The sequence below is a fragment of the Tiliqua scincoides genome, chromosome 1 (assembly GCF_035046505.1).
Source record: "Tiliqua scincoides isolate rTilSci1 chromosome 1, rTilSci1.hap2, whole genome shotgun sequence".
Classification (NCBI taxonomy): domain Eukaryota; kingdom Metazoa; phylum Chordata; class Lepidosauria; order Squamata; family Scincidae; genus Tiliqua; species Tiliqua scincoides.
Window position 1 is genome coordinate 245,543,926 of NC_089821.1, and position 23,453 is coordinate 245,567,378.

Genomic DNA, 23,453 nt, shown 5'->3' on the forward strand with positions numbered 1-23,453 from the left:
AGCCCATTCATTCACTCATCTAAGTTCCATCTCTTATTTATTTAAATTTTATATGTAAATTTTTTTCCAGCCCTCCACACCATGCCAGATATTTGATGCAGCCCTCTGGCCAAAAAGTTTGGAGACCCCTGCAATAGGCTTTTCCAACCTCTCTGTGCTGGCTACATTAACCCATTTTTGCCCAATGTTGCATATACACAACAGGGATCAAAGGTGTAAACTTGTAGGCTGGGCAGTAATCAGTTACAAGCAATGGTGGCACCTGTGTCTTAGAGGGCATGTAGGCAAGCTTGTTCACGAGCAAGCTACTATCACAAATGACTAATTCACAAATCTCTGGAAGCATGTTGAAATAGGAACTGAGGGTAAGTGGTGTCTGTGGTGAGCTTGAGAAAGTGAGTGCATACTCAAGCCCTGGCTTTTCAAATACTGACCACAGCAAAAACTCAGAATTGACCAATAAATAGCCATCTAAAAAAAAACACAACTCTTCCATGATACCTTTTGGCTCAATTTGTAAAGTGACATACACTCAAGGTACTGTGCTAATAAATCATTTATATTCCCATGCTCTGAAAAAGGTGGGAGGTGGATATGCTTTACTGTCTGCCCAATCTGTAGCTGTAGCTGTCTGCAGCTGTAGTTAGTAATCTACTCATAAATGAAGAGATTTTATTATACAAATTGGCTCTTAGTTCCTCACCTGCTGAAATTTGGCATTACTGGCATGAATAAAGACTACAGAAGAATAAAGATCTAGTGAAACTGGTTGAGCTTCCCTGCTGTTCCTCCCAAGCTCAACAGACAGAAGAGATTTTAAAGACAAAGGGGGCCTCCTTTGCTCCAAGATCTTCTAAACCATAAAACTTCAACCAGTGCCTTCACATTCAGCAAGCTTCATCTCCAGTGCAAAAGTAGTGAAACTGACCTGTTTCTACTGCCCTACCAATGACATCATGGTTTTGCAAGCTTCTGGTAGGGACATGCTGGAGCTGCAGTGTTGCTTGGGTCTGTGCCCACTGGGAGGCCACATTATCCAATTTGCCCGTGGCATGACTCCAACATATTTCCCCACCCGTCTGCTCAACTCTCTTACAGAAGGAGGGATTCCATCTGCCAGCACTGGAAATCTCCAAACACATGGGCAGCGCATCTTGAAACAGCGGCTAAACAACTGAGAAGAAGCAGCACACAGATAAGGAAGGGCATAACAAATGACCATGCAGGTGATTTTGTGCATGAGTTGGACCTTGCTGATAATACTAGAAATTATGCTAGGGGTTTTTTGTGTGTAGGAAGGGGCTCTGACAAATTGAAAATGTAACTTCAGTGGGCGGGTGGCACTTCAGAGCAAATTAGCACGTAATGGAAAGGAAGAGTGTTCTTCTCTCGTGCTTGCCCTGTGGGAGACACTTCAAGGCTCATGAGTAACATGGGAAGAGAGTCAAGGGGGGGGGGGACACTTTCAAGGCCCCTGGTGGTTACACAGGTTTTGTTCCTAAGGGGAGGGTCCTCGCAACTGCTGGCACAAGGGTGTGGCCGATGTTTCCAAGGGCAAGCCCTGTTGTTGGTATCCGTAGTTAACATTTCCACAAGGGAAATGGCGAAGCCTGAACAGAGGCACTTCCTTAACACTGGCTGTCAGTGAAGATGGTTCTAGAAGAAGAGAGGAGCTTGGCAACCTTCCAGTCACAATGCTGGCTCCCAAAGTACAGTGTCCTTCATGCCCTGAACCTTCCCTCTCAGTTGCTTCTTTCTCGACTGGTGAATTGTTTTTGATAACTGGCTTCTCTGAAAACCAGGAGCCATACGTTGGGTTCCAGAGGTTGGTGGGCTTGTTTCTGGATCCCCGGCCTTTATGGAGCTCTGTAGCAGGGTTGGACTGCGTGTAGGCCATGTTGACATGACCCCCTTCCTGGGGAGCCTGCACGTTTGCTCGGACTGAGGGCTCAACCCCAGCGGCTTTCAACAGAGGCTTTCCTGCAGGGATGGCTAAAGCCAGGGAGGGTGGGGAAGGCAAGAGCTGCTCAGCACTCTTTTTGTTTTGCTGCGGCAAAACTAACAGAGGAGGAATGGCATCAGGATCTTCAGGGCGCACTGGGATCTTCTCATCTTCTTCAATGCAGGGACCATATTCCACAGGTAACACAGTGTTGATTACATCGGGATCCTAATGGGAAGAACAATAAGTATCTCAAAACAAGTTCTTCTCACAGTATCACAGACTGGAGTGATCTACACTTGACTCATAGGGAAACCTCTTTCCGCCCTTTCTGGTAATATCAGAACACACAATCGCTTGGTGTACTTGAATGGCTGCAGATTCAGGACAAGCAAAAGGAAGGACTGCCTCACATGTGCAGTTAAAGTTTGCAACCATAATATATGAAGACAGTCAGAGGTTTAGATGGCTTTGAAAGGAGAGCTGATGGCCTCACAGCAGATAAGTCTATCAACAGCCCTGATATCAGTCATGAGAGTTAACTGGAGCCTCCAAACCCAGAATAGCAATGCCACTGAATAGCAGTTGCTGGCCAATAACAGTGGAATAGGGCTACTACCTTGATATTCTCCTTGTGGGTGCGTCCCATATGCTCACTGTGGGAATGCTGCAGTAGATGAACCTTTGGCTGATCCAGCAAGGCTCTTCTTGCATTCCTATATCAAACCTTCTGCTGAATAACATCTTTTGTGCAGTGGGATGATTAAGTGTTATTGCAGCTTGTGTGAAATATAATCACTTGTTGGTGTGGCACATAAAGGAGGTTTCCTGACAGTCTTCTGGTGAAACACCACATGACACTAAATATATTCTTTGTCATCATACAGATCATGGGATAAACCATCTGGCTTGGGATCCCAGCACATGGGGGTTGGGGCATTAGCTCCCTTTGAGCTGTACACCTTTCAAAAATGCCCTCTTCCTCCCTGCTATTTGCTTTTGCAAGAAAAATGATGTTTGTGCCAGTGGGATCTACCTTCCTGGTGGGTTTTCATTGGGACGGGGCATGTGGGGAAAGGGTTAAGGATACCACCTCGCTGCACTGCTGAGCCAACCTCTAGTTGCTGCTATTTTAATTAATAATACCAGAAAATTGGAAACAGTAGTGGTATGTCTAGCTTCACATGGAGTTCTACCTGTAAGACCTCTGGTTCCAAAAATTCCTGTGTGGCAGCAGAGAAAGGTGCTTTCACACAGTGAGCAGAGGGCACCTCACACTTAAGATGCAGAACTGCTGGGAGTCTGGCAAGATGTGGAGAGATACCATCAGTTCATGTTGGAAACTGATTTGGAGGTATTTCATGCATCTTGCTCTGGAATATAGCCCTGTCTTGCTTTGGAACAGACTATCAGGTTATTCTGATGAGATGCAGGTTTGCTGGGCAGAACCAAAGGCCAGGGGGTTGGATTTGCAAGTATGGAAATCTGAAATATTCCTAGATTTGCAGTAATGAAGTATAGATCTATGCAGATTGATTTATCCTTGCTATCTGGGTACTTTTTCAAGCAGTGCTCCTTTTATATTTAGAAGAGCGAGAGCAACTGCACCTCTTACCCCAGCACAGTGTCTTTCCTTGTGGCTGTTGTTGGTGTTCTGATTCTTTTTAGATTGTAAGCCCTTTTGGGACAGGGAGCCATTTGATTTTTGTCTGTAAACCACTTTGTGAACTTTTTGTTGTTGTTGAAAAGCAGTATATAAATATTCTTATTAATGAATATTAACAACAATAATATATTAATAACAATAATAAAGAAAGATGGCAGATATTTTATCAGGAGAATAGGAACATAGGCAGAAAATGGAAAGCGCCTTCTGGTAGTTTTGGGGAGGGTTTACCATCTTGGACAGCTGTGCCAGCTTAAGACAAGAGTTGACAAAAGGATCTCCTTTCTCTTTACCAGTAGTAAGAATAGGATAGGATAAGAGCAAATAATAAAAGCAAAGGACTAGGCAAAGTTGTGTTGAATCCCCTCTCTGCCTCCCCCCCCCCCACCACAGGGCTTTTCATCTATCAAGAACAGAGCCTGACTGGCATTTGCCTCCCTACAGTAGAGCTGGCAGAGTCAAAGGTAAAGCAAGTTGCTGAGGAAGACGCAGGGACTCTGTTTTGGATGCACAAGAGGAAGACCCTCCTGGGAGGTTCTGAGAGGCACTCCCTGAGCCTCTTCATCTACTGCTGCTCATCCCCCCTGATTTCCTTCAAGTTTTGCAGATATACCTTGACAGGCTGAGACAGCAGAAGGAGCTAGAACTACAGGAAGGAAGGAATAAGAACAGCCTGGGTGTCTCTGGGGATCCCATGATTTGTATTCGCTCACCATCCTATGTGCCCCACATAGAGCCCCTCCATCCCACATCACATCACTTTAGAGACCTGTCAAGTTCTGAAAAGAAATATGGCTTATCAAATTCGTTGGCACTTCACTAGTAACTCAAATCATTTTAAACACATGGATTCACCACTGCATGCACCACCAATCACATTTTGAGTGATTAGGGGGTTAGGCAGAAGTTCTTCCACTAGTAATTTTTGTGTCTTCCCAAAGGATGCCTTGCTAATACTTTGGAAGCCTTGAGACAACCTTAGCTCTGTGGCTGTGCTGCAGTACCCTGGCTGGACTCAGAAATGACTTCCTTGGCACGTCCCCTTTCTGGCATTGTTCATAACACTAGAGGAGAAAGTCCAATAGACACAGATACCTGGGTGCAGTATTCAATCCTCTCAAGTATTATGGCAAAGTTTGGCCTGTCTTCGGGTTGGTGTTGCCAGCACTGGGTCATTATCCGATAACTGCAACAGCAGCAAGAAGGAAGATGGTGAATGGCAGGAAGGGAGACAATGGGTTGATTTATGCAGATGCTCAGTTTGTCACAGAAAAAAGGCAGCCAATGCCATCTGTACCATTTATTTTCTTGTCACTTCTCCCCAGTTGGCCATTCTGCAGGTGACTCTAGATGCTTCAGGATGCTAATCCCTGCCTGCCCTCCTGTTTCTACAGTCTGGACTTTGCTGGTTGGGGCCAGGTAGGAATTTTTCTATCTGCCTGATTGACTCTTAGTGAGCAGGTTTTTTTGCCTGGGTGGTTGGGTTTTTTCCTTTTCCTTTCTTACTGACTTGGTCACTTTGTCTTGCAGGTTGGTGTGAGCACAAAGGCTTGAAGTTGGGCATTTGATTTGGTGTCCACCCAGTGGTCAGCTAAGGCTGGGCATGACCCATCTCCCACTCATTGCCTTCAGGTGTAAGGGGCTGACAAGGTAGTCCCTTGGACTGCCTGAAATACTCACCAGCTAGGGTGGGTCTACTGGGTTCAGCTGCCTCCACCCCTGTGGGGGTTGACCATGAGAAGTTGCATTCCATTGCAAGGGGCGTGGCTTTGAGTCAGGGTGTGAATGCGCACCTGGAGTCAGGCTTCTGTCTGATGCCCCTTCAGCAAGCTGCCATTGCACCATTCTCTGCCTTAGCTTAACTGCTCCCAGTCTCCAGCTTTCCTTCCTCTGTATGTTGCTGCAATAAAGTGGCCCTTTCATTCATATATACCTCCTCATGTAGTTACTGGAAAGTGCGCAGGCAAAAAGAGGAAACCATTCTCCCTCTTACACTACTATTTCCAGCCAGCAGAGGGAGCCTGATTGTCAGAAATTGAAATTATGCATGCATGCATGCATGTATATACACAGATGTCCAAGTAGATCTTTATTATTTAGCTCCCTGGTTCAGTACTGGTAGTTGCAGCCCTATGGGAGGTAAGAAATGAATGAACAATCTGCATAGAATTCAACCATCAGCAAATAAAAACTGCACATGTCTGTTTGAAACTGTTAAACTGATATTGTGTACTGAACCAGTACAGCCATCAAACTCTACTGCGTCTACCAAAGAATGTTGACACTGTGGTTCTTTAAAGGGTGCTAGAGATTCTGCTTTACAGCATTAGAATGTCCAGGACTCTTGAGTAGGGAGCAATGGCAGTTAAATAGGCCTGCATTGGCTTTCAGTCCCTTATACCGATATGTTGTGCACACACAGGCTTGCCGATGTTGAGAAAGAATTAAGGGGATCAAGGGATTACAGGATTGTCAATTAGGAAAATGGGAATGATGGGAAATGAGCAGAAGAAAGGAAGAATTAGGATGGAGGCAAGGGATTAAGCAGTAAAAGGGTCTGGAGAAGAGGCTAAGATGCTGAGAAGCAATGAAGAATAGATGAGAAGCAAAAATAATTAGTCCATGGCAATTCATTTCCAGGAGACATCAGGTCAAATGTGAGAGGCTCTTAGGTTATTTGCAGGAGACGACAAAGACTGAAATTACTGAAAGAGACTGAAGATTTTGACTACATCATCAACCCATGGTTAGAACCCACCAAAACAGCTTTGACTGCTAAGTTCAAATGGCAACCACCCCATTGCAACATTCAGGGCGCAATCCTAACCAACTTTCCAGCACTGACCTAACCACAATGCAGCCCCAAAGTAAGATAGCAAACATGCCCTTACCTTGAGGCGGCCTCCTTGACTGCCTCCCCACTGCAGGATGCTATACATGCCACTTTGGCACAGCTATGTCAGTGCTGGAAAGTTGGTTAGGATTGTGCCCTCAGTGTAGTAACTGGTGAAGTATATGGAAAATGAATCTTAAAATAATTTCAGAGCAGAGGGATGAGTTACACTTAGTGCATAGGTCTTAAAAGTGTCATACACAGGGCCAGGGCAGTTTTTCGGTGGATCCATCCTTCCTCCACTTGTGACGAACTCCAGGACCTCCTGGTTACTTTTGCTGGGGTAGGGCATATATCCGAGAGAGAATATTTCCCACAGCAACACTCCAAATGACCTGGATGCAGAAGAGCAAGAAATACAGCAGTGAATACACAGGCAGAAATGTGTGCCAGGGCGTTTGGACTGAGGCCATTGCATGAAAAGGCCATTTGCATTGTGCATCCATTTGCCAACTCATTTTATTGCCTTCCAATATTACCTTCTGCAATATTGAAATGGCTGCACTCTGATTTCTTTCCCTGCCATGGCAGAAGTCTGAGGTCACATGGGATGAGTCCCATGTTCTTTTCCTCACTAGAGTTGCTCCAGTTCTTAGGAGGGACAATGCTGGAGAGAGCCACAGTACCGAAGGACTAAATGGAGGGGGCCACACTGCTGCAGCTCCCTCACAGATAAAGGTAAGGTTGGGGCTTTCACTCAGCGGTAGGACAAATGCTTTGCATGCAGAAAGGACCAGATACAGAATCCAGCATCTCCAGGTAGGGATGGGAAAGTCTCCCTTCCAGTCAGTGCGTACAATAACCCTGATGGACAAGCGGTCTGACTCACTATCGGGCAGCCTCAGAGATTCACAGGGTTCCATGTAGAATGGAAAGCCCCGAGTCTTTCAGGAGCATAGTGGACTAGTGCAGGAGTGCAGGAGATGCATGGGCTCTTGCATACACAGTTCTGCTTGGAAAGTGGATGGAACTGTTGAGCAGGCCTACCAGGTGTCTGTTTTGGATGTGAAGATTCCTTCCATGAAGGCCTCCGGTGGCATCCACTTGACTGGCAGCATCGCACACCCTCCTTTCCTGTAGTAGCTGGCCCTGTGGAGGAGAGACAAAAGTGGCCAGGGAAACAAAAACAGAGTTTAAAACAGAGGTCTCTAAACTTTTCAACCGAAGGGCCGCATAAAATATCTGGCACAGTGTCAAGGGCTGGAAAAAAATTAAATATAAAATTTAAATAAATACATTAGAGACGGAACTTAGATGAATGAATAAATGAATCGACTCAAATGTCCAGGACTTCTCCAAGCGCCAACACAGACCAAGAAATAAGGCACACACTTAAATGGACCCCCATTCCCCCACCCCACAAGCACAACTCTGGTTGTGTTTGGTCAGCTGGGCCAGAGGCTCTCAGCGTATCAGAGGCTGGCTGCGGGCCAGATAGAGGCTTGCCGTGGGTTGCATCTGGTCCCCGGGCCAGGGTCTGGAGACCCCTTGTCTAAAGACATGTGGCACAAAGGTGGCAGTTTCTCAATTGACAGATCAGATTCACGAGAACAAGAACTGGATTATTGACCAATCACTTCAGATATGCGGTCATTGTACTGATGATGGTGGCAGTGGCCGGGATCATTCCTTAAAAAAGCAACATGGCAGCACTGTGTTGAACCACTTGTTCTCTTACTTATAGAAACAATGGGGGATAAAACACAGAGGACCGGAGAAAAAGTTTTCTCCTCCTAATACTGTTAAGTAATTGGGAAAGTCTCCCTCCTAAAATCCATCCTCCTTTTAGCCCTGGGCACAATTTAGGAGAAATGCAAGCGATACTTCCACTTTCTTCTAATGCTTCATCCCATGCAGTATGAAGCACCAAATCATGACAATATCACTGGAGTATGGACTTGAGGCCCAGTCCTATCCTACTTTCCAGTGTTGATGCAGCTGCACCAATGGGGTGTGTGCTGCATCTTGGGGGGTGGGGTGGGAGAATCACAGAGTCCGCCTCAAGGTAAGGGAATGCTTGTTCCCTCACCTTGGGGTTGCATTGTGGCTGCATTGGCTCTGGAAAATTGGATAGGATTGGGCCCTTAGCCAGTCCAAAGGCAGATCTAGCTGCTTTGGGCAGGTCTGGAGGCAACAGAAGTATTTGTATACTACAACAACTTGCATGCTTTTCCCTATATGGCAAATGACAACCAGAATTGGGATTTTAACTGGGAAAACGGCATAGAGGGAAAAGGCAAATCCTCTCTATCCCTGTGCCATCAGATTCACACCCTGTCACCACAATCCCCTTTCCCCCTTAACCCTTGGCTGCTATAAAATCTTTTTAAAACTACAGAAGATCAGATCACAGATTACCTGACGGGCCATAAATCTCACAAGTAGTAGAAGATTTCTATCTGCACATATTTCATTGAAGTGTACACTGAATTGGTGTAACTTACATAACACTTATATAACACTCTTACCCCTGCTAATTGGGTAAGAGGCACTTTTTCAAGTGGGTGCTCCTTTTTTTAGCAGGGGGAGAGTAACTGGCCCACCTCACCCCAGCACTGTCTGTTCTAGTGGCTGTCTGCTGGTATTCCTTGGCATCTTTTTAGATTGTGAGCCCTTTTGGGACAGGGAGCCATTTAGTTATTTGATTTTTCTCTGTAAACCGCTTTGTGAACTTCTAGTTGAAAAGCGGTATATTAATACTGTTAATAATAACACATCTGCAGCTCAGGACAGGTTTTAATGCAACAACTTGTGGACTACACAACATTTCTAGCTGTGGTGGGTCAAAGAGACATCAAAGGTGAGATGACTATTAACATGTACAGTAATGTGATCAGGTTGACTCAGTTTCATTTTTCTGGAATTCCCCAATATTTTCTTTAGCTCATTTCTACCCAGCCCACAGGCGTATATGTTTAATCCCTGTTGTGTATATGCAATGCTGGGCAGAAATGGCTTAACTACCTTCCTCCAAGCAACATCAGTTCAAATGCACCCACCTATTTTGTTAAGTGTCACATAAGTGTTCTTGTGAGTATGAGTCTCATGCAACAAAAGGTTAATAAGTAAAACGTAAACAGCCACAAAAATTATGGATCAATATTGTGTCATATGATGAAGCAATTCCCTAGTCTGACATCAGGGGGCACTGGAGGGCCAGCAGTGTTGCATTATGGATGAGATATAAGCAAGAGTTGTGAGAGTCTTCCTGGCACTTTCTTCAACCACAGAATCATTAATTGCAGCATCCTGGCTATATTCCAAATGGGGTTATAACATTCTCCTGACCCTCCCCCCCCCCCACTTATATGCAAGGAACCAAAGAGAGCTGCTAATGAAACGTAGGCGGAAGGGGGCAGAGTCAGCGCCAAGGAGGATGAAGATGAAACCTGGCATTGAGTGTTGCCACAATGCAGAATGGTGTCACTCTGTGTGTAGCAAGCTAGAAGAGAAGACTGCACTTGTAACAGAATACAAGAAGACTATGACTATATCAAAACCATGGAGATCTGGTGAAACTGGGATTAATCCATAGCAGGAAAGAAACAGCTGAAGCTCGAAGGTGCATTTGCAAACATTGGGGGAAAAACTTCTCGTCATGCATGGAGCCCCCGACTAAAGAACCCAAACCAGACAAACACACCTTGTTCAAGTAGAGACTGTCCACCAAGAGATGCTAACCACAAGCTGTGTTTTCTTACCTGTATATGTCCCGGGCCATCCCAAAATCTCCGATTTTAGCTATTCTCCCAGGACCTTTGCAAGTAAGGAGGCAGTTTCGAGCAGCAATGTCTCTAAGAAGGAAAGAAACCGGATCTTTAAAGAAAAAACATTAAGTTGACCGACAGCTGTGAAACATTCAGCCAGAATATGCCCTTGGAGGACAAGCCTGCTCAACACATTGGAAAACGGACAACACCACAGACTGACTATTGTACATTTCCACTTGTTTTTCTAGAAAGCTAAGAGGGGGAAGACTCACTCAGCAGTACAGGATTTAAGTCACTGGAGAGCTCCCACAAATCTGTCCCATGAGGACACTCTAGAGGAAGCCAGGACCAGTAGAAAGATGACTACATCTGTTCTTCTTTACAGACATGCCTGGGAATCTACCACACTATCTGTGTGACTTATTGCTCAGGTAATATCCAGAGAATTGAGATGCCCGATTGAACCAGGAGTAGGGCGAACTGGGTTCAAATGCAGCACTATTAGTCAAGTGCTGCACAAAACAGCCCTATAAGGATATGCTAATCAAACAGGCAGGAAATGGATGTTGATTGACCCAGTGTGCACTGCTCCCATTGGTAGAATGGCCATCAATCAGACCAGGAGAAACAGCAATTTCTCAATATCAGTACTAAAGGAAGCTGTATTATCTATCAGAAGTAAGACTGGACCACATTTTGCCCTATTTAATGTAACCCCATTTTCCCACAGAATCTCAAAGCAGCTTACAAAATTATCTATAAAAACCACCAATTATCTATAAAATTGATTTTAAAAATCAACCATACTTTACCAGGCCATACAACAAGATCCCATGGCAGTCATTAGCTTCAGTCTTCCAGCAGGAAGCACTAAGGCTGGGTGGGTGTTGATATGGTAACATATGCCCCCTCCCAGCAAGTAGCTTACCCCCTGCTGCCAGACTGCTGAATTAACTACACATTCAAATAAGGCTGCAATCCTGAGCAAGTTTTTCAAAGTTAACTCCATCAAAACCAACAGGATTTACTTCAGAGAAAGTAAGTTTGGGATGAGAGCATCAATGCCAAATACACCACCATTTTGCTTTCCAAAATCTAAAGCATAAAAATGAAGCTTCCCTTCCTCTCTGAAGGATGTTCTCCCTTTTAGACCCCTTTCCAATTTATTTCCCCTGGTGCTCCCATGAAGCATTGGTTTGTTTCCTATTTTTAATACATGAAGGATGGGGTCTAACCCAAGACATGGCACAGAGGAAGAAAGATCTTAATGCAGTCTGTAAAAGTAAATAGTAATGAAGCGCAACAGCAAAATACAACTGAAAAACAGGCATGGTGAATAAGCACATCTGTTTGATGGAGAGCAAGGTTCTGTGTCCTGCTTGCCACAGAAATGGTGAGTGTTGATGTATAGGTACACTCAATAGGTTGGCTAAGGTGCTTCAGGCATGAGAAGTGCACATTGGATAGGCTGCCAGGAGTTAAAAATCCCTCTCTGGAGTTTTTGCTTCTGAAGTACAGGTTCAGCCTTGTCATACATGGATTTTTTTATACATGGATTTGACTCAACATGAATGGCCCCTGCAAATGAGAAGGAATGTGCTGACCCCTGGAGAAGGGGGAAAAATGCATCCCTTTAAAACCACAGTTTGAAAAACTGCTTTTTACTGTTGCAGAGAGACAGTGATACAAGTGATTACAGATATAACCTAAGTATCCACATATTTTTCTATCTCAAAGCTGATGAGAAGTACCCTTTAAATTAAAGGATAACAGCTGTTTAATAACAGCTGACAATCTGACAAGCTGACTCTGTTTAATAACAGATTGATGGCCATTTGACAATCCATCAGTCATTCTCTCTGCAGGCTTCACTCCTCCCTTCCCCCTGAGCAAGTGAACTAAGGCTAAATGGCAGTGATTATCACTTTCTCCAGGGAGGGATTGCTGCCTCCCAGTGAAGCCTAAGTGCCTGGAGACAGACCGATTGCCTCTGTGTGCATTTCAAAAGGTCAGCAAGGCTGTTTTACATCACCAGAGCAAAGAGACTTCGTTTTTTAAATTGATTTGCTATCCTGTGTTTTTTGCCATCCACATTTTTGCTGGGAGGGGGCATCCACTGAATTCTTGGAAGGAAACCTCCCGAATAATGAGTCTCAACCTGTACTGCATCTCAGAGGCAACGGTCAATGGCTGCTCACTTTTGAAAGTGAGCCTCTTCTAACTCCATAGCAAAAGCTCCTGCTACTTACCTGTGAATGAAGTGGTTTTCTTCTAAATACTGGCAGCCACAAGCAATGTCGCGGGCCACGTGAAGCAAGTCCAGCATGCTGAGGGAGGAGGGATGGCTCTAAAAAATAGGGCAAAGCCTTTAAAGAAATGCTCCAGGGTTATTTCAGAAGCAAGGGTTCAGATTCTTCCCTCCCCCTCAAAATAAGAGACACCTGGCTGGATCAGACCAAAGGGCTATCTAAGGCCAGCATCCCATTTCCACAGTGGTCCACCAGTTGCCTCTAGAAAGTGCAGGGGCAGGAGAGCAAGGCACACTTCTCTCCCATCATTTCTCCCTTGCAGTTGGTATTCAGAGATATATTGCTGCTCAACCCAGAAACAGTGCAAAACCATCAGACTAGCAGCCATTGATAGACCTGCCCTTGATGAATTTGCCCTTGGCAAGCCGTTCAGGCTCCTGGACATCACCACAGCTTGTGACAACAAATTCCACAGACTGATTATCTGCTTGCGAAGGAGTGAGTCCCTATTTCTGTTCCTCCTAAACCTCCTTCAAGTTGTTTTTGCTGGATGACCCTTGACTCTGTGAGAGAGGGAGAAAAAGTTCTCTCTTTCTAATTTTATGGCTTTCTACATTTTGCTGGGCAAAGGCGCACCTTATAAAGTGGTGCTCCTCTTATATTTAGTACAGCAGGGGCAATGCAACCTGGAATCAGAGGCATCACTGGGGTTTGTGTCACCCAATGCGAAAACATCACCCCCATGATGGACCACCTCCCATACCAGATCATACAGAATAAAGTACAATATCATACACACAGCCTAAATGCAGTGGCATCACTAGGATTGGTATCACCCCCCAATCACTTTATTTCAATACACTGACAGAACAGGTTATCCAAACAAATCAGTAACCAACAAAAAACCAGTGGCCAACTTGATGACATTCACACTTATGATTCATCATTCTTATGATCTTATGATGACATCATTCTTATGATGACATTCACACAACTGAATAAGAATTCTAATATAAGCTTTTCTTCCAGAGGAGGATGTTTAAGCTCACATTATTACAGACTTGAAAAGGCACAGAGAGATTCTCCAAAGGAACAAAAACTAGCTGGGCATAAGAACATAAGAACAGCCCCACTGGTTCAGGCCATAGGCCCATCTAGTCCAGCTTCCTGTATCTCACAGCGGCCCACCAAATGCCCCAGGGAGCACACCAGATAACAAGAGACCTCATCCTGGTGCCCTCCCTTGCATCTGGCATTCTGACATAGCCCATTTCTAAAATCAGGAGGTTGCGCATACACATCATGGCTTGTACCCCATAATGGATTTTTCCTCCAGAAACTTGTCCAATCCCCTTTTAAAGGCATCCAGGCCAGTGGCCATCACCACATCCTGTGGCAAGGAGCTCCACAGACCAACCACACGCTGAGTAAATAAATATTTTCTTTTGTCTGTTCTAACTCTCCCAACACTCAATTTTAGTGGATGTCCCCTGGTTCTGGTGTTATGTGAGAGTGTAAAGAGCATCTCCCTATCCACTCTGTCCCCCTGCATAATTTTGTATGTCTCAATCATGTCCCCCCTCAGGCGCCTCTTTTCTAGGCTGAAGAGGCCCAAACGCTGTAGCCTTTCCTCGTAAGGAAGGTGCCCCAGCCCAGTAATCATCTTAGTCGCTCTCTTTTGAACCTTTTCCATTTCCACTATGTCTTTTTTGAGATGCGGCAACCAGAACTGGACACAATACTCCAGGTGTGGCCTTACCATCGATTTGTACAGCGTCATTATAATATTAGCCGTTTTGTTCTCAATACCCTTCCTAATGATCCCAAGCATAGAATTGGCCTTCTTCACTGCATCTGACTGGTATTATCATCCATTGGTGCTATTATCCCCTTATATTCTAAGTATCTCATTAAGACTTCCCTCTGTTCTCTATTGCAAACAAAAATGCTCAAAATCTGCACTATGCATGCATATTAAGCACTTTTAAAGAGGTAGATTATTCTAAACTGTATAATTTATATCAATAACTAAATGTGATTTTCTGGTTCCCAGACCAGTATTTTTTCCTTCCTGCAAAATCTAGATCCCTGGAGAGCTAGAATGAAAGTGGATTGTTATGGCTGCTAGTTGGCCATTCCTTTTGTCAGGCAGATTACTGGTTAATGACCCAGGGTGGATGGTTGATGCTTCCTTAATGTGAGCTAATGGCTGGGAGATATCTGGAGACAGCTGCTGGTGTAAGGTGGGAACAAAAGAAAGTTTTTAGAACAGAGGCAGAAGCAGAGAGCTGAAGAAGCCTTGGTGTTCAAGGGCTTTACTAGCTGAGGATCAGATGGGGGGGGGGTGGTTTGCAGGTTTGTTGCCTAGTAAGAGTACATAGGCTGCTTACCTCCAATTATGCTCTACTCATTTGTAAATGAAGCAAAGGTTACAGATCTCAAAATCCACCACTGTAAGTCCTGGTGCAGTGCCGCAAGGACTGTGCCACTGTCCTGCATTTGCCAGTGCAATGGCTGGAGGTTCAATGCATGCACCAGTGGCACCTGGAGCAGGAAAAGGGGGAGGTTTGGAGGAGGATCAAGAAGGGTACAGGCTTAACCATGGGTGGGATGAGAAGGATCTTGGTGGTGGCAGCAGCACATGCCAAGATCCTATCCCTCTTTTCCTAGCCCTGACCCATCCCCAGAAGTCTCCTTCAACTTATGCCAGCAAAAGAGCTGGTGTAAGTCTGAGGAGATCCATTGGAGACAAAGCGACATATGGTGAAGTATATAAAAAGTTTTTTATTTGCTTCTCCTGGAAATTCTGGTTCCGCCCCCCCCCCCACAACAGCATGCAGCATGTGCTCTGTCAGTGGCGCTGCATGCTCTTGGCTGGTGGGGAATATGATTGAGCCATCTCCTGTCTGTTCTCTCATTCAAAATAATCTAAAACCTGAATAGTATTACCGCTGGAATCTCTCACAACCTGGGGAAGTGGGGAATGTGCCACAGCATAGACAGAAACATTTTTCACATACAGAGTGGTCACACAGTCCCTGTGCAGGCTTAAATGGCTCCAGTCCTGAATTCACACAATCTCATGCATAGGGACTTTGTGGCCACCCTGCATCTCTCATTTTCCATTGCCAAATTAATGATTTGACACGATACACATCATACCGGGGTAGCACTGGGCTGCTGCAATGTGTGCTGGCGCACCTTTCCCCACCTCCTCTTTCCCAATGAAGCTCCCTGAGCCCCTTTAAAAGCCATGGCTGAGGCCTGGGGATCCTCAGCAACTGCTCGGAATGCAGCCAGCGGAGCTTCAGGGGAAATTTCTGGACATGGTGATGGGAACTACTAGAAGGAGTGCCACCCTGCTCATGGCTTGGGGGTAGTCCTGATTTTGCTGGAGAGAAAAGGGGCAGCAAGATTGTAGATAAGGAGGTTATGATCCAGTGCACTTCCCATGCTACATCCCACACCACTGCCAAAGTTCCCCCACCCTCATCTATGTCTTTTCAGGGAACTTGGAGGAGAGGGCAGGGAAGACGTCTTGTGCTTGCACATTGCATCAGCAACACAGCATGCTACCCAACATGCCCTTGCAAGAGCAATTCATATGCAGAAACAGATTTCCAGTACAGATTACCCTCTGGATCAGATCCTGTGTGTGCAAAAATCCAGGGGAATTCTATCTTTACATCCAGTACCCAAGGCTGACTGCATAGTCTCTCTTAGTGAACTGGGCACAAGAGGGACATCATCAGAGCTGAAAGCACTGATCAGACACAGAGGCACTGATTGCAGATAATGATTGCCAATCATCTGTTCAGAAGGGAGATTCTCACACACTGCACTCTGCTGGTTTGGGCCTTTGCTCTGTTAGTCTGGTGAACTGTATAGTTGAAAGGAAAAAGTCAGGAAGTGCAGCTTTAAATTAGCTCTTAGTAACAGTCGAGGATAAAACTTGAAAGGAAGGAGCTGTTAAATACCAGCCTTTTCTGCATAGACAGGAACTGATCTTGCTATTCTGAATTTTGCTGCTCCTGGAGGCAGAAGTAGCCCGAGTAGATCTGCAGCCTGAACTGGGGGAGACCTGTCACCCCTGCTAATACACACCCCCTTAAACAAAACCTTCATGTTAGCATGCACGCATGCACCACCACTGCTGCTGCTGCCACTACATGGTTGGCAACCTTCAGTCTCGAAAGACTATGGTATAAGCCTACAGCACCCAGTATTCCAAGGTGGTCTCCCATCCAAGTACTAACCAGGCCTGACCCTGCTTAGCTTCTGAGATCAGACGAGATCAGGCATGTGCAGAGTAACAGTTGCTGCCACTGCATCCTTCTCATGCACCCAGCTGCTTACAAAAGCAGCTAGGTGGGCAAGGAGAGAGGAGCAGCGTGAGGTATCATGGAAGGTGGTGGAGAGGCCTGGGATCCTGCCCCTCCTGCCTCTTACCTTTGGTACCACCTCTTTGCTCTTACACCTGTCAGCCCTGTTTGAAATAGACTACGGCTGCAAGTTCTGCTCATCTTGTTTGCTTCAAACAGGCAGAGGAAGCAGAAGGAGATGGTGCCAGAACTGAAGGTAAAAGCAAGGAGTGGGGGGGGGGGGGGAGCTCTCCCTCCTCCTCCTATTCCATGCTGGCCTGGATTTTTGCTGGGCATGTGAAAAGGAGGTGGAGCCAAGTGATCGTGTTCTGATTGCTCATGGAAGCATCTGACCACTTGCAGCATCTCACCTGCTCTCAACCTCAGAGAGCAGGAAGAGGAGCGGAGAACTGAATGAGGCAGTGTGGCAGGAGGTGGGCTGGAGGGAGGTGTTGGGCAGAGGTGAGGTACAAGGCAGCTGTCACCATTTCACTGCTCACCTGCAACTTGTCCAAGTGGCCACTTCCATCTGCCTCATGGCTGGGCCAGCCTCGACTACAGCCCACAGGTGAAAGGGAGCAAAGTCTGGCAAAATATCTCCCCCTACCAAATTTTACTCCCCTAGATCAAAGGACGGCATGCATACTGAAGACAGTCATTTGTGGCAAGCTATGGGGCCCTGTCAGATTTTGCTGCCCCTGGACTGAGGGAAGACACAAATGATAGGCAGAACATTTCATCAGGTTATTTGCAACTGTTCAGTTTGTCATCCTGGCAGTTTTTCTCTGCACCACCAGGTTTTGCAACAATTGTGAACCTAAAATGCTACATACTGAAGCCGAGCATTCTTCTGTCCAGCTCCCTATGGACTCCACTGACTGGCTATGGTTCTTTAGCTTTTCAGACAGGGATCTCTTCTGGACCTACGTGACAATGCCAAAGATTGATCTAGGAACCCCCCCCCCTTCACTTCCCACTACTTACATAAGTCTCCTGCCCTACAATGGGTCTCCTTGGACCTGCACCAGTTATTTTGCTGAAGAGAAAAGAGATAGGGAAGCTGCAGATAAAAAGGATGGGATCCATCGGGCACCATCACTGCCAGATCCATCCCCTCCTGCAGCCTCCGCGCTCCACCCCTAATACCATTACAGTTCCTTACACTGGTTTTGTAGTCTGGGCTACTACTACATTTTATAAAAGACTTTCCTCAGTTTAAGAAAAAAACCTGTACTGCCTTTTACTCAGTCTCTACTAAAATAGAGGCTCCTTCTCTGTTAAGGACAATTTAACAGAGTAATTTGTTTGAGATGTGAAGCGTTTGGGCCCATTTTGTACAGAAATGTGGAGCCCTGGAGTAGCCTTGAAATGCCAAAGAAATACATTTTTAGGAAATACACTTTTACAGCTCCTGGAAGCTCTTATTCCCCAGAGGAAAGGATGATGCAGCCAGCTGGAAATTATGTAGCTGCTGCCTGGGTGGGAAGAGGGGTGGGCTGGAAGCATTAAGGGGAAACCTCCCCTTGTTAGGTCAAATCTTCTGAAAGGTGACCTCAAAACAAACTGACTCCATTGTTCAGCATAATCACTGCTCTGGAAAACAAGCTGCAGGATACAAAGGAGGGAAATTGGGGTTTATCTTCCCCAAACCTGTCCTGATTGCTTTGCTGTGTGCAAACCCCTTGAGCAGAGGAGTCTTTTAACTCTTTAGATTAGTTTGCAATGTTCAAAGCCTGTGCAAATTACAACTGAAGAGATCTAGGCAGCCTCTGGTCTTCCGCCTCAGTCAGTGTCATGTCCTTGATGCAGAAATAATGACCTCCTAACTGACAGAAGATTTTCAGAATGAAAGGGAGAAGGACATGGAAGAGGTGAAACAGTCATATTCAGACTGTGTAAAACACATTAATGATGGCTTAAACACAACTTGTTGATTCAGTTTGTTAGAACATGTTGACACACTCAAATGAGCAGCTGTTTGTCATATGAATCTGTGTTTGTCATTCATTACACACATAGATGACTTTTTTTTTTTCATTTCACAGCTTGGAGGTCTTCTTTCTTTCTTTCTTTCTTTCTGTGAAGATCCTGTTATGCAATTGCTCTTTTTCTAGTTTCCATTACATATAATAGGCTCAATAGGAACTACGTACTGTGATGTGTCTTGTCCCATCATAGCTAATTTTTTTAAGTGGCTATTTGGGAAACTCTCTGCTAAAGAGAGCTAATGCTGTGTTCTGCCACTAGTTGCTGCTATAAAACAGGGATAACCTAATTATCCATGGATTTTTCACCAACATGAGTAGGGTCCTTTCAATTAAAGGAAATGATTCTAACAAAAGCCTCCTTAATGCGAGAGAGAGCCACCTGCTGACAATCAATTTTTTTGTTGGCAACCTTCAGTCTCGAAAGACTATGGTATCACGCTCTGAATGGTGGTTCTGGAACAGCGTCTAGTGTGGCTGAAAAGGCCGATTCGGGAGTGACAATTCCTTCCACACTGGGAGCAAGTGCAGTCTGTCCCTGGTCTGTCTCCCTGGCTATGGGCCTTCCTTCTTTGCCTCTTTGCCTCAGACTGTTGGCAAAGTGTCTCTTCAAACTGGGAAAGGCCATGCTGCACAGCCTGCCCCCAAGCGGGCCGCTCAGAGGCCAGGGTTTCCCACCTGTTGAGGTCCACTCCTAAGGCCTTCAAATCCCTCTTGCAGATGTCCTTGTATCACAGGTGTGGTCTACCTGTAGGGCGCTTTCCTTGCACGAGTTCTCCATAGAGGAGATCCTTTGGGATTCGGCCATCATCCATTCTCACAACATGACCGAGCCAATGCAGGCGTCTCTGTTTCAGCAGTGCATACATGCTAGGGATTCCAGCTCATTCCAGGACTGTGTTGTTTGGAACTTTGCTGAAATCAATCAATCATTTTCTCTCCAGGCACTAAAACAGCTTCACTTCAAGGCAAGCAACCCCTCCCTTCCCCTCAGCATGTGAAAGAAAAATGTTGGTTGGCAACCTTCAGTCTCGAAAGACTATGGTATAAGCCTACAGCACCCGGTATTCCCAGGCAGTCTCCCATCCAAGTACTAACCAGGCCTGACCCTGCTTAGCTTCCGAGATCAGACGAGATCGGGCACATGCAGGTTAACAGTTGCTGCCGAAAGAAAAATAATCACTTTGCATTGGTGAAGGGAGGGGTCGCTGGTTCGGAGTGAAGCTTTTCTAAGCACCTGGAGAGAGACTGATTGATGGATTGTCTGCCTAATGACTCTTGTCTTACTTCACAAAGGCCAGCAAGGCTGTTTTTAAATTGCCTAGCAAAGCGACATGGTTTTTTAAATGGATTTGCTTTAATGTGATTTTTGCCATCCACATGAGTTCTGGGAACAGAACCGTCGCGAATATCGAAACTCAACCTGTATTTGCATTTTGGGAGGGCTAATGCTACTTCCTGCCACTTGGTGTCACTGTTGCATCTTCAGCTGCACTGTGAAGTTGTGACTAACTGCAATCAGCAACAAAAAGCAGCATCCATTTAGACAGCAGGGACATGTTAAAATAAAAATCACACATCTGCTCCCCAAACCAAGTAACTGACCACAGAAAGATGACACTGCCTGTCAAGGATGCACCTTCTCTTTGAATTTGAGGGTTAGCCATGGTTGTCTGTTGCAACAAATGCAACCAAGAGTTGTGCAGCACCTCAAAGACAAACTTATTTGTCATGGCATAATCTTCCTTGGGCTAGAGGCAACTTCATCAGATGTATTTGTCATTCCTAATTGGCAGATTTATTCATGTATTTATACTTTTCACTTTACAGAAAAATGCCCAAAGCGTCTGAGCATTGACACACACGCAGATGTAGACTGAAGCTGAGGCAGCAGCAACACCAAACAGTTGTGTCTTATGACATTGCAAAGCACAACAGCTCACTTTGAGTAATTATTTGTATTGCACAGCATGAGACATTATCATTCACTCGTTTTGTACCCTGCTTTTCTCCCTGAATGGCACTCAAAGCGGCTTACAGAGCCATAAAATTACATTTAAAATCACAGAGATAGGCATGAGGAAGCTGCTCTGAGGACATTTATACAGAAAGATGGCATAGAAAACAATAAACAAACATATAGACCCCTCCCACTGAGTGCTGGAAGGAAGTGGTCAAAGTAAAATTGGAAATACATTCTGTCTTGATTCCCCTGGGTGCTGTATTGATTCAATTATAGCTCATTTGGTCCTGCTAAGAGGAGATTGTTGACACTGCAGTCCTAAGCACACTTCCTTAAAAATAGGTTCCACTGAAACACATGAAGTACATAATACTTCTAAATAAATGTGTTTATGATTTTGGCACATGTTTCTCCAAGTTGAAAGCTTTTAAAACAGAAATTAGAAAAAAAAAAATCTCTAACTCAAAATCCAGTTCTAACAGTAATGAAGAGCCCTACCTAATGTTTAGGTAACCTCTCTCATAACACTGTATTATTTATTACTGGATTCAGGACATAGAAAAAAAAATACAGGTGTGAGTCACTTAACAACTGGGATATGTTCTCTGATCCCCATTGTTATGCAATTAGGTTGTTAAGTGAACATTCAGCCCAAGCTAGTGCCTTTGTTGTGTAAACAGACACTCCCTGCCAGGCATTAGATGGCTGCACAGACTACTGGAAATAGATTGCCTCTTCTTTGTATTAAGAGCCTCTTTGTTGTGTAAACAGACACTCTGCTGCAGGCTATGGGAGATCTGATTGCCTCATCAAGAGCCTCTTTGTTGTGCTTTGACCACTGTTGTATATGCGGTCTGTCCTTAAGTGGAAGGTTGTTAAGTGCACTCCTTCGCATAGTTAATTCATGGAATGTGCCTTCATGAGACATGGTGATGGCCATTGGTTTACCAATGGTTCAATCCAAGAGATTATCTGTAATTTTCGTAATGGGGAACCAATGTGAACAAGCAACATCCAGAATTCAATAACTGATGGAACAGCACTACCTGGAGCTGGAGCGGAGCCCTGTTTTAGAGATGGTAGGCTCTCTTAACACAGACTAACCTACGAATCATGTCATCCAGAACAACAGATGACTGCAATCCATACTCAGTGTGTGCTCAGAAGACTTTGATCAGTCTGTCACCGAGATCAGGTCAAAAAAGTATCTTTGTCAAAGTTGCTAATGACAAAAAGAATGGCAGAACCACACAAAACATAAATAATTTTCTTTTGAAACAAACAGTGGAGAGATTAGAAAACAAAACTGAGCTCTCCATAACCAAGGAAGACCTGCAAGAAAGAAAACAGTAACAGTTCCTGGGGAAAGTGCAGCAGTTACTTGCCCTCTTACCGGTCTAGGCCGTGTCTCTCTCAGGAAAGATTTCAAGTCTCCCCCGGCCATGAGCTCCAGTAAAATGAAGCGCGGTAGAGCTTGCAAGCTCACCCCAATGCATCTGACGATATTCTGATGGTTGAACTTGCTGAAAGGGAGATTAGGAAATGACTTTTAATTCAAAAGACACAAACTTGCCTGACTGTTTGGATCCTGATGGTTGGTATCTAGCCTGCTAGCCCAAAGGTCACTCTTGTTAAGAGTCTGGTTGCACAGAAGGAATTCTGTAGGACTAAAAGGATTGACCTGTGACATTTTTACACAGGAGACCCATGTAAAAATAATGCTTACCAACCCCGGAGAGGAGTCCAACCACACTTGGAGGAGGTCATCTGCAACTTTTAGCCATGCAATAAGCCCTGTGTCAAGCTCCATTCCCCTTTTGCACTTCTTTTGATTTTAGAGCAATTGTGGAGAAGAAGCAGTAGATTTACATATTTCAACAATCACCACAAAGTTATGGCTGCCAGCACCACATCCGAGTTGTTGGAGGTCCTGAGGCAAAGACCTGCACAAGGCGCTCATGACAACCCCTGACCATTGCTGAAGGTGCATTTGAACATAAGAAGAGCCCCGCTGGATCCATCTAGTCCAGCTTCCTATATCTCACAGTGGCCCACCAGATGCCTCAAGGAGCACACAAGACAACAAGAGACCTGCATCCTTGTGCCTTCCCTTGCATTTGATGCGGTCCTTACCACAAGTATTAAGGGCTCATGGGTCAGTCTGACTAGGTGGGCCCCCTGATGGGCACAGACGGTCATCCAGTGCACCACCGGGCTAACCTCTGCCACCACTCCTGATAGCTACCACTGAAAGTCAACATTTCACTTTGAGAAAATATTGTAACTGGCTCAATTCAGACATCCTGCCTAATCATTATTTCTGTAAACCACAGTGTAGAACTCACACCATGGTCTGAGCTTCCAATCATACCAAGATAAAACATGATTTACAGCAGGCTGCCTGCTTTTTTTTCCCATTTGCTCAACAGTTAGCTTTAGAAGTTCACTCCTATCACAGTACAGCAGCCCCTTGAGGCAGAGCAACAGCCATAACCGTAGTTTATCAATGGTTTGTGAATTCAGATGTAATGGCAAACCATGGTTAGCACAAACTGGTTTGCAAACCAGCTTCAAATGGTACTTTGATATCTTGTTTTGGCAGTGTTCTGTAAACCATGGTTTGTGAGATGACATAGGTCCAGATGTTTGGCTTTACAAACCATTGTTGGTTGCAACACCTGAAA

At 45.1% G+C, this 23,453-nt stretch overlaps 1 protein-coding gene and 2 pseudogenes across 1 annotated transcript in view; all 3 read right to left on the reverse strand.

The window, feature by feature from the left end:
- Window positions 1–1,498: 1,498 nt before the first annotated feature.
- ALK (ALK receptor tyrosine kinase) overlaps window positions 1,499–23,453 on the reverse strand; it is a 690,171-nt gene continuing 668,216 nt past the window's right edge. Inside the window, exons 24-30 of the mRNA XM_066623272.1 lie at window positions 22,163–22,292; window positions 12,461–12,558; window positions 10,203–10,295; window positions 7,489–7,590; window positions 6,702–6,836; window positions 4,704–4,794; window positions 1,499–2,170 (exon numbers count right to left, since the gene is read on the reverse strand). Of these exons, the coding sequence (XP_066479369.1) occupies window positions 1,499–2,170; window positions 4,704–4,794; window positions 6,702–6,836; window positions 7,489–7,590; window positions 10,203–10,295; window positions 12,461–12,558; window positions 22,163–22,292 (1,321 nt within the window). The remainder of the gene's footprint in view (window positions 2,171–4,703; window positions 4,795–6,701; window positions 6,837–7,488; window positions 7,591–10,202; window positions 10,296–12,460; window positions 12,559–22,162; window positions 22,293–23,453) is intronic.
- LOC136637422 (5S ribosomal RNA) lies at window positions 16,668–16,784 on the reverse strand (annotated as a pseudogene).
- LOC136638335 (5S ribosomal RNA) lies at window positions 19,856–19,975 on the reverse strand (annotated as a pseudogene).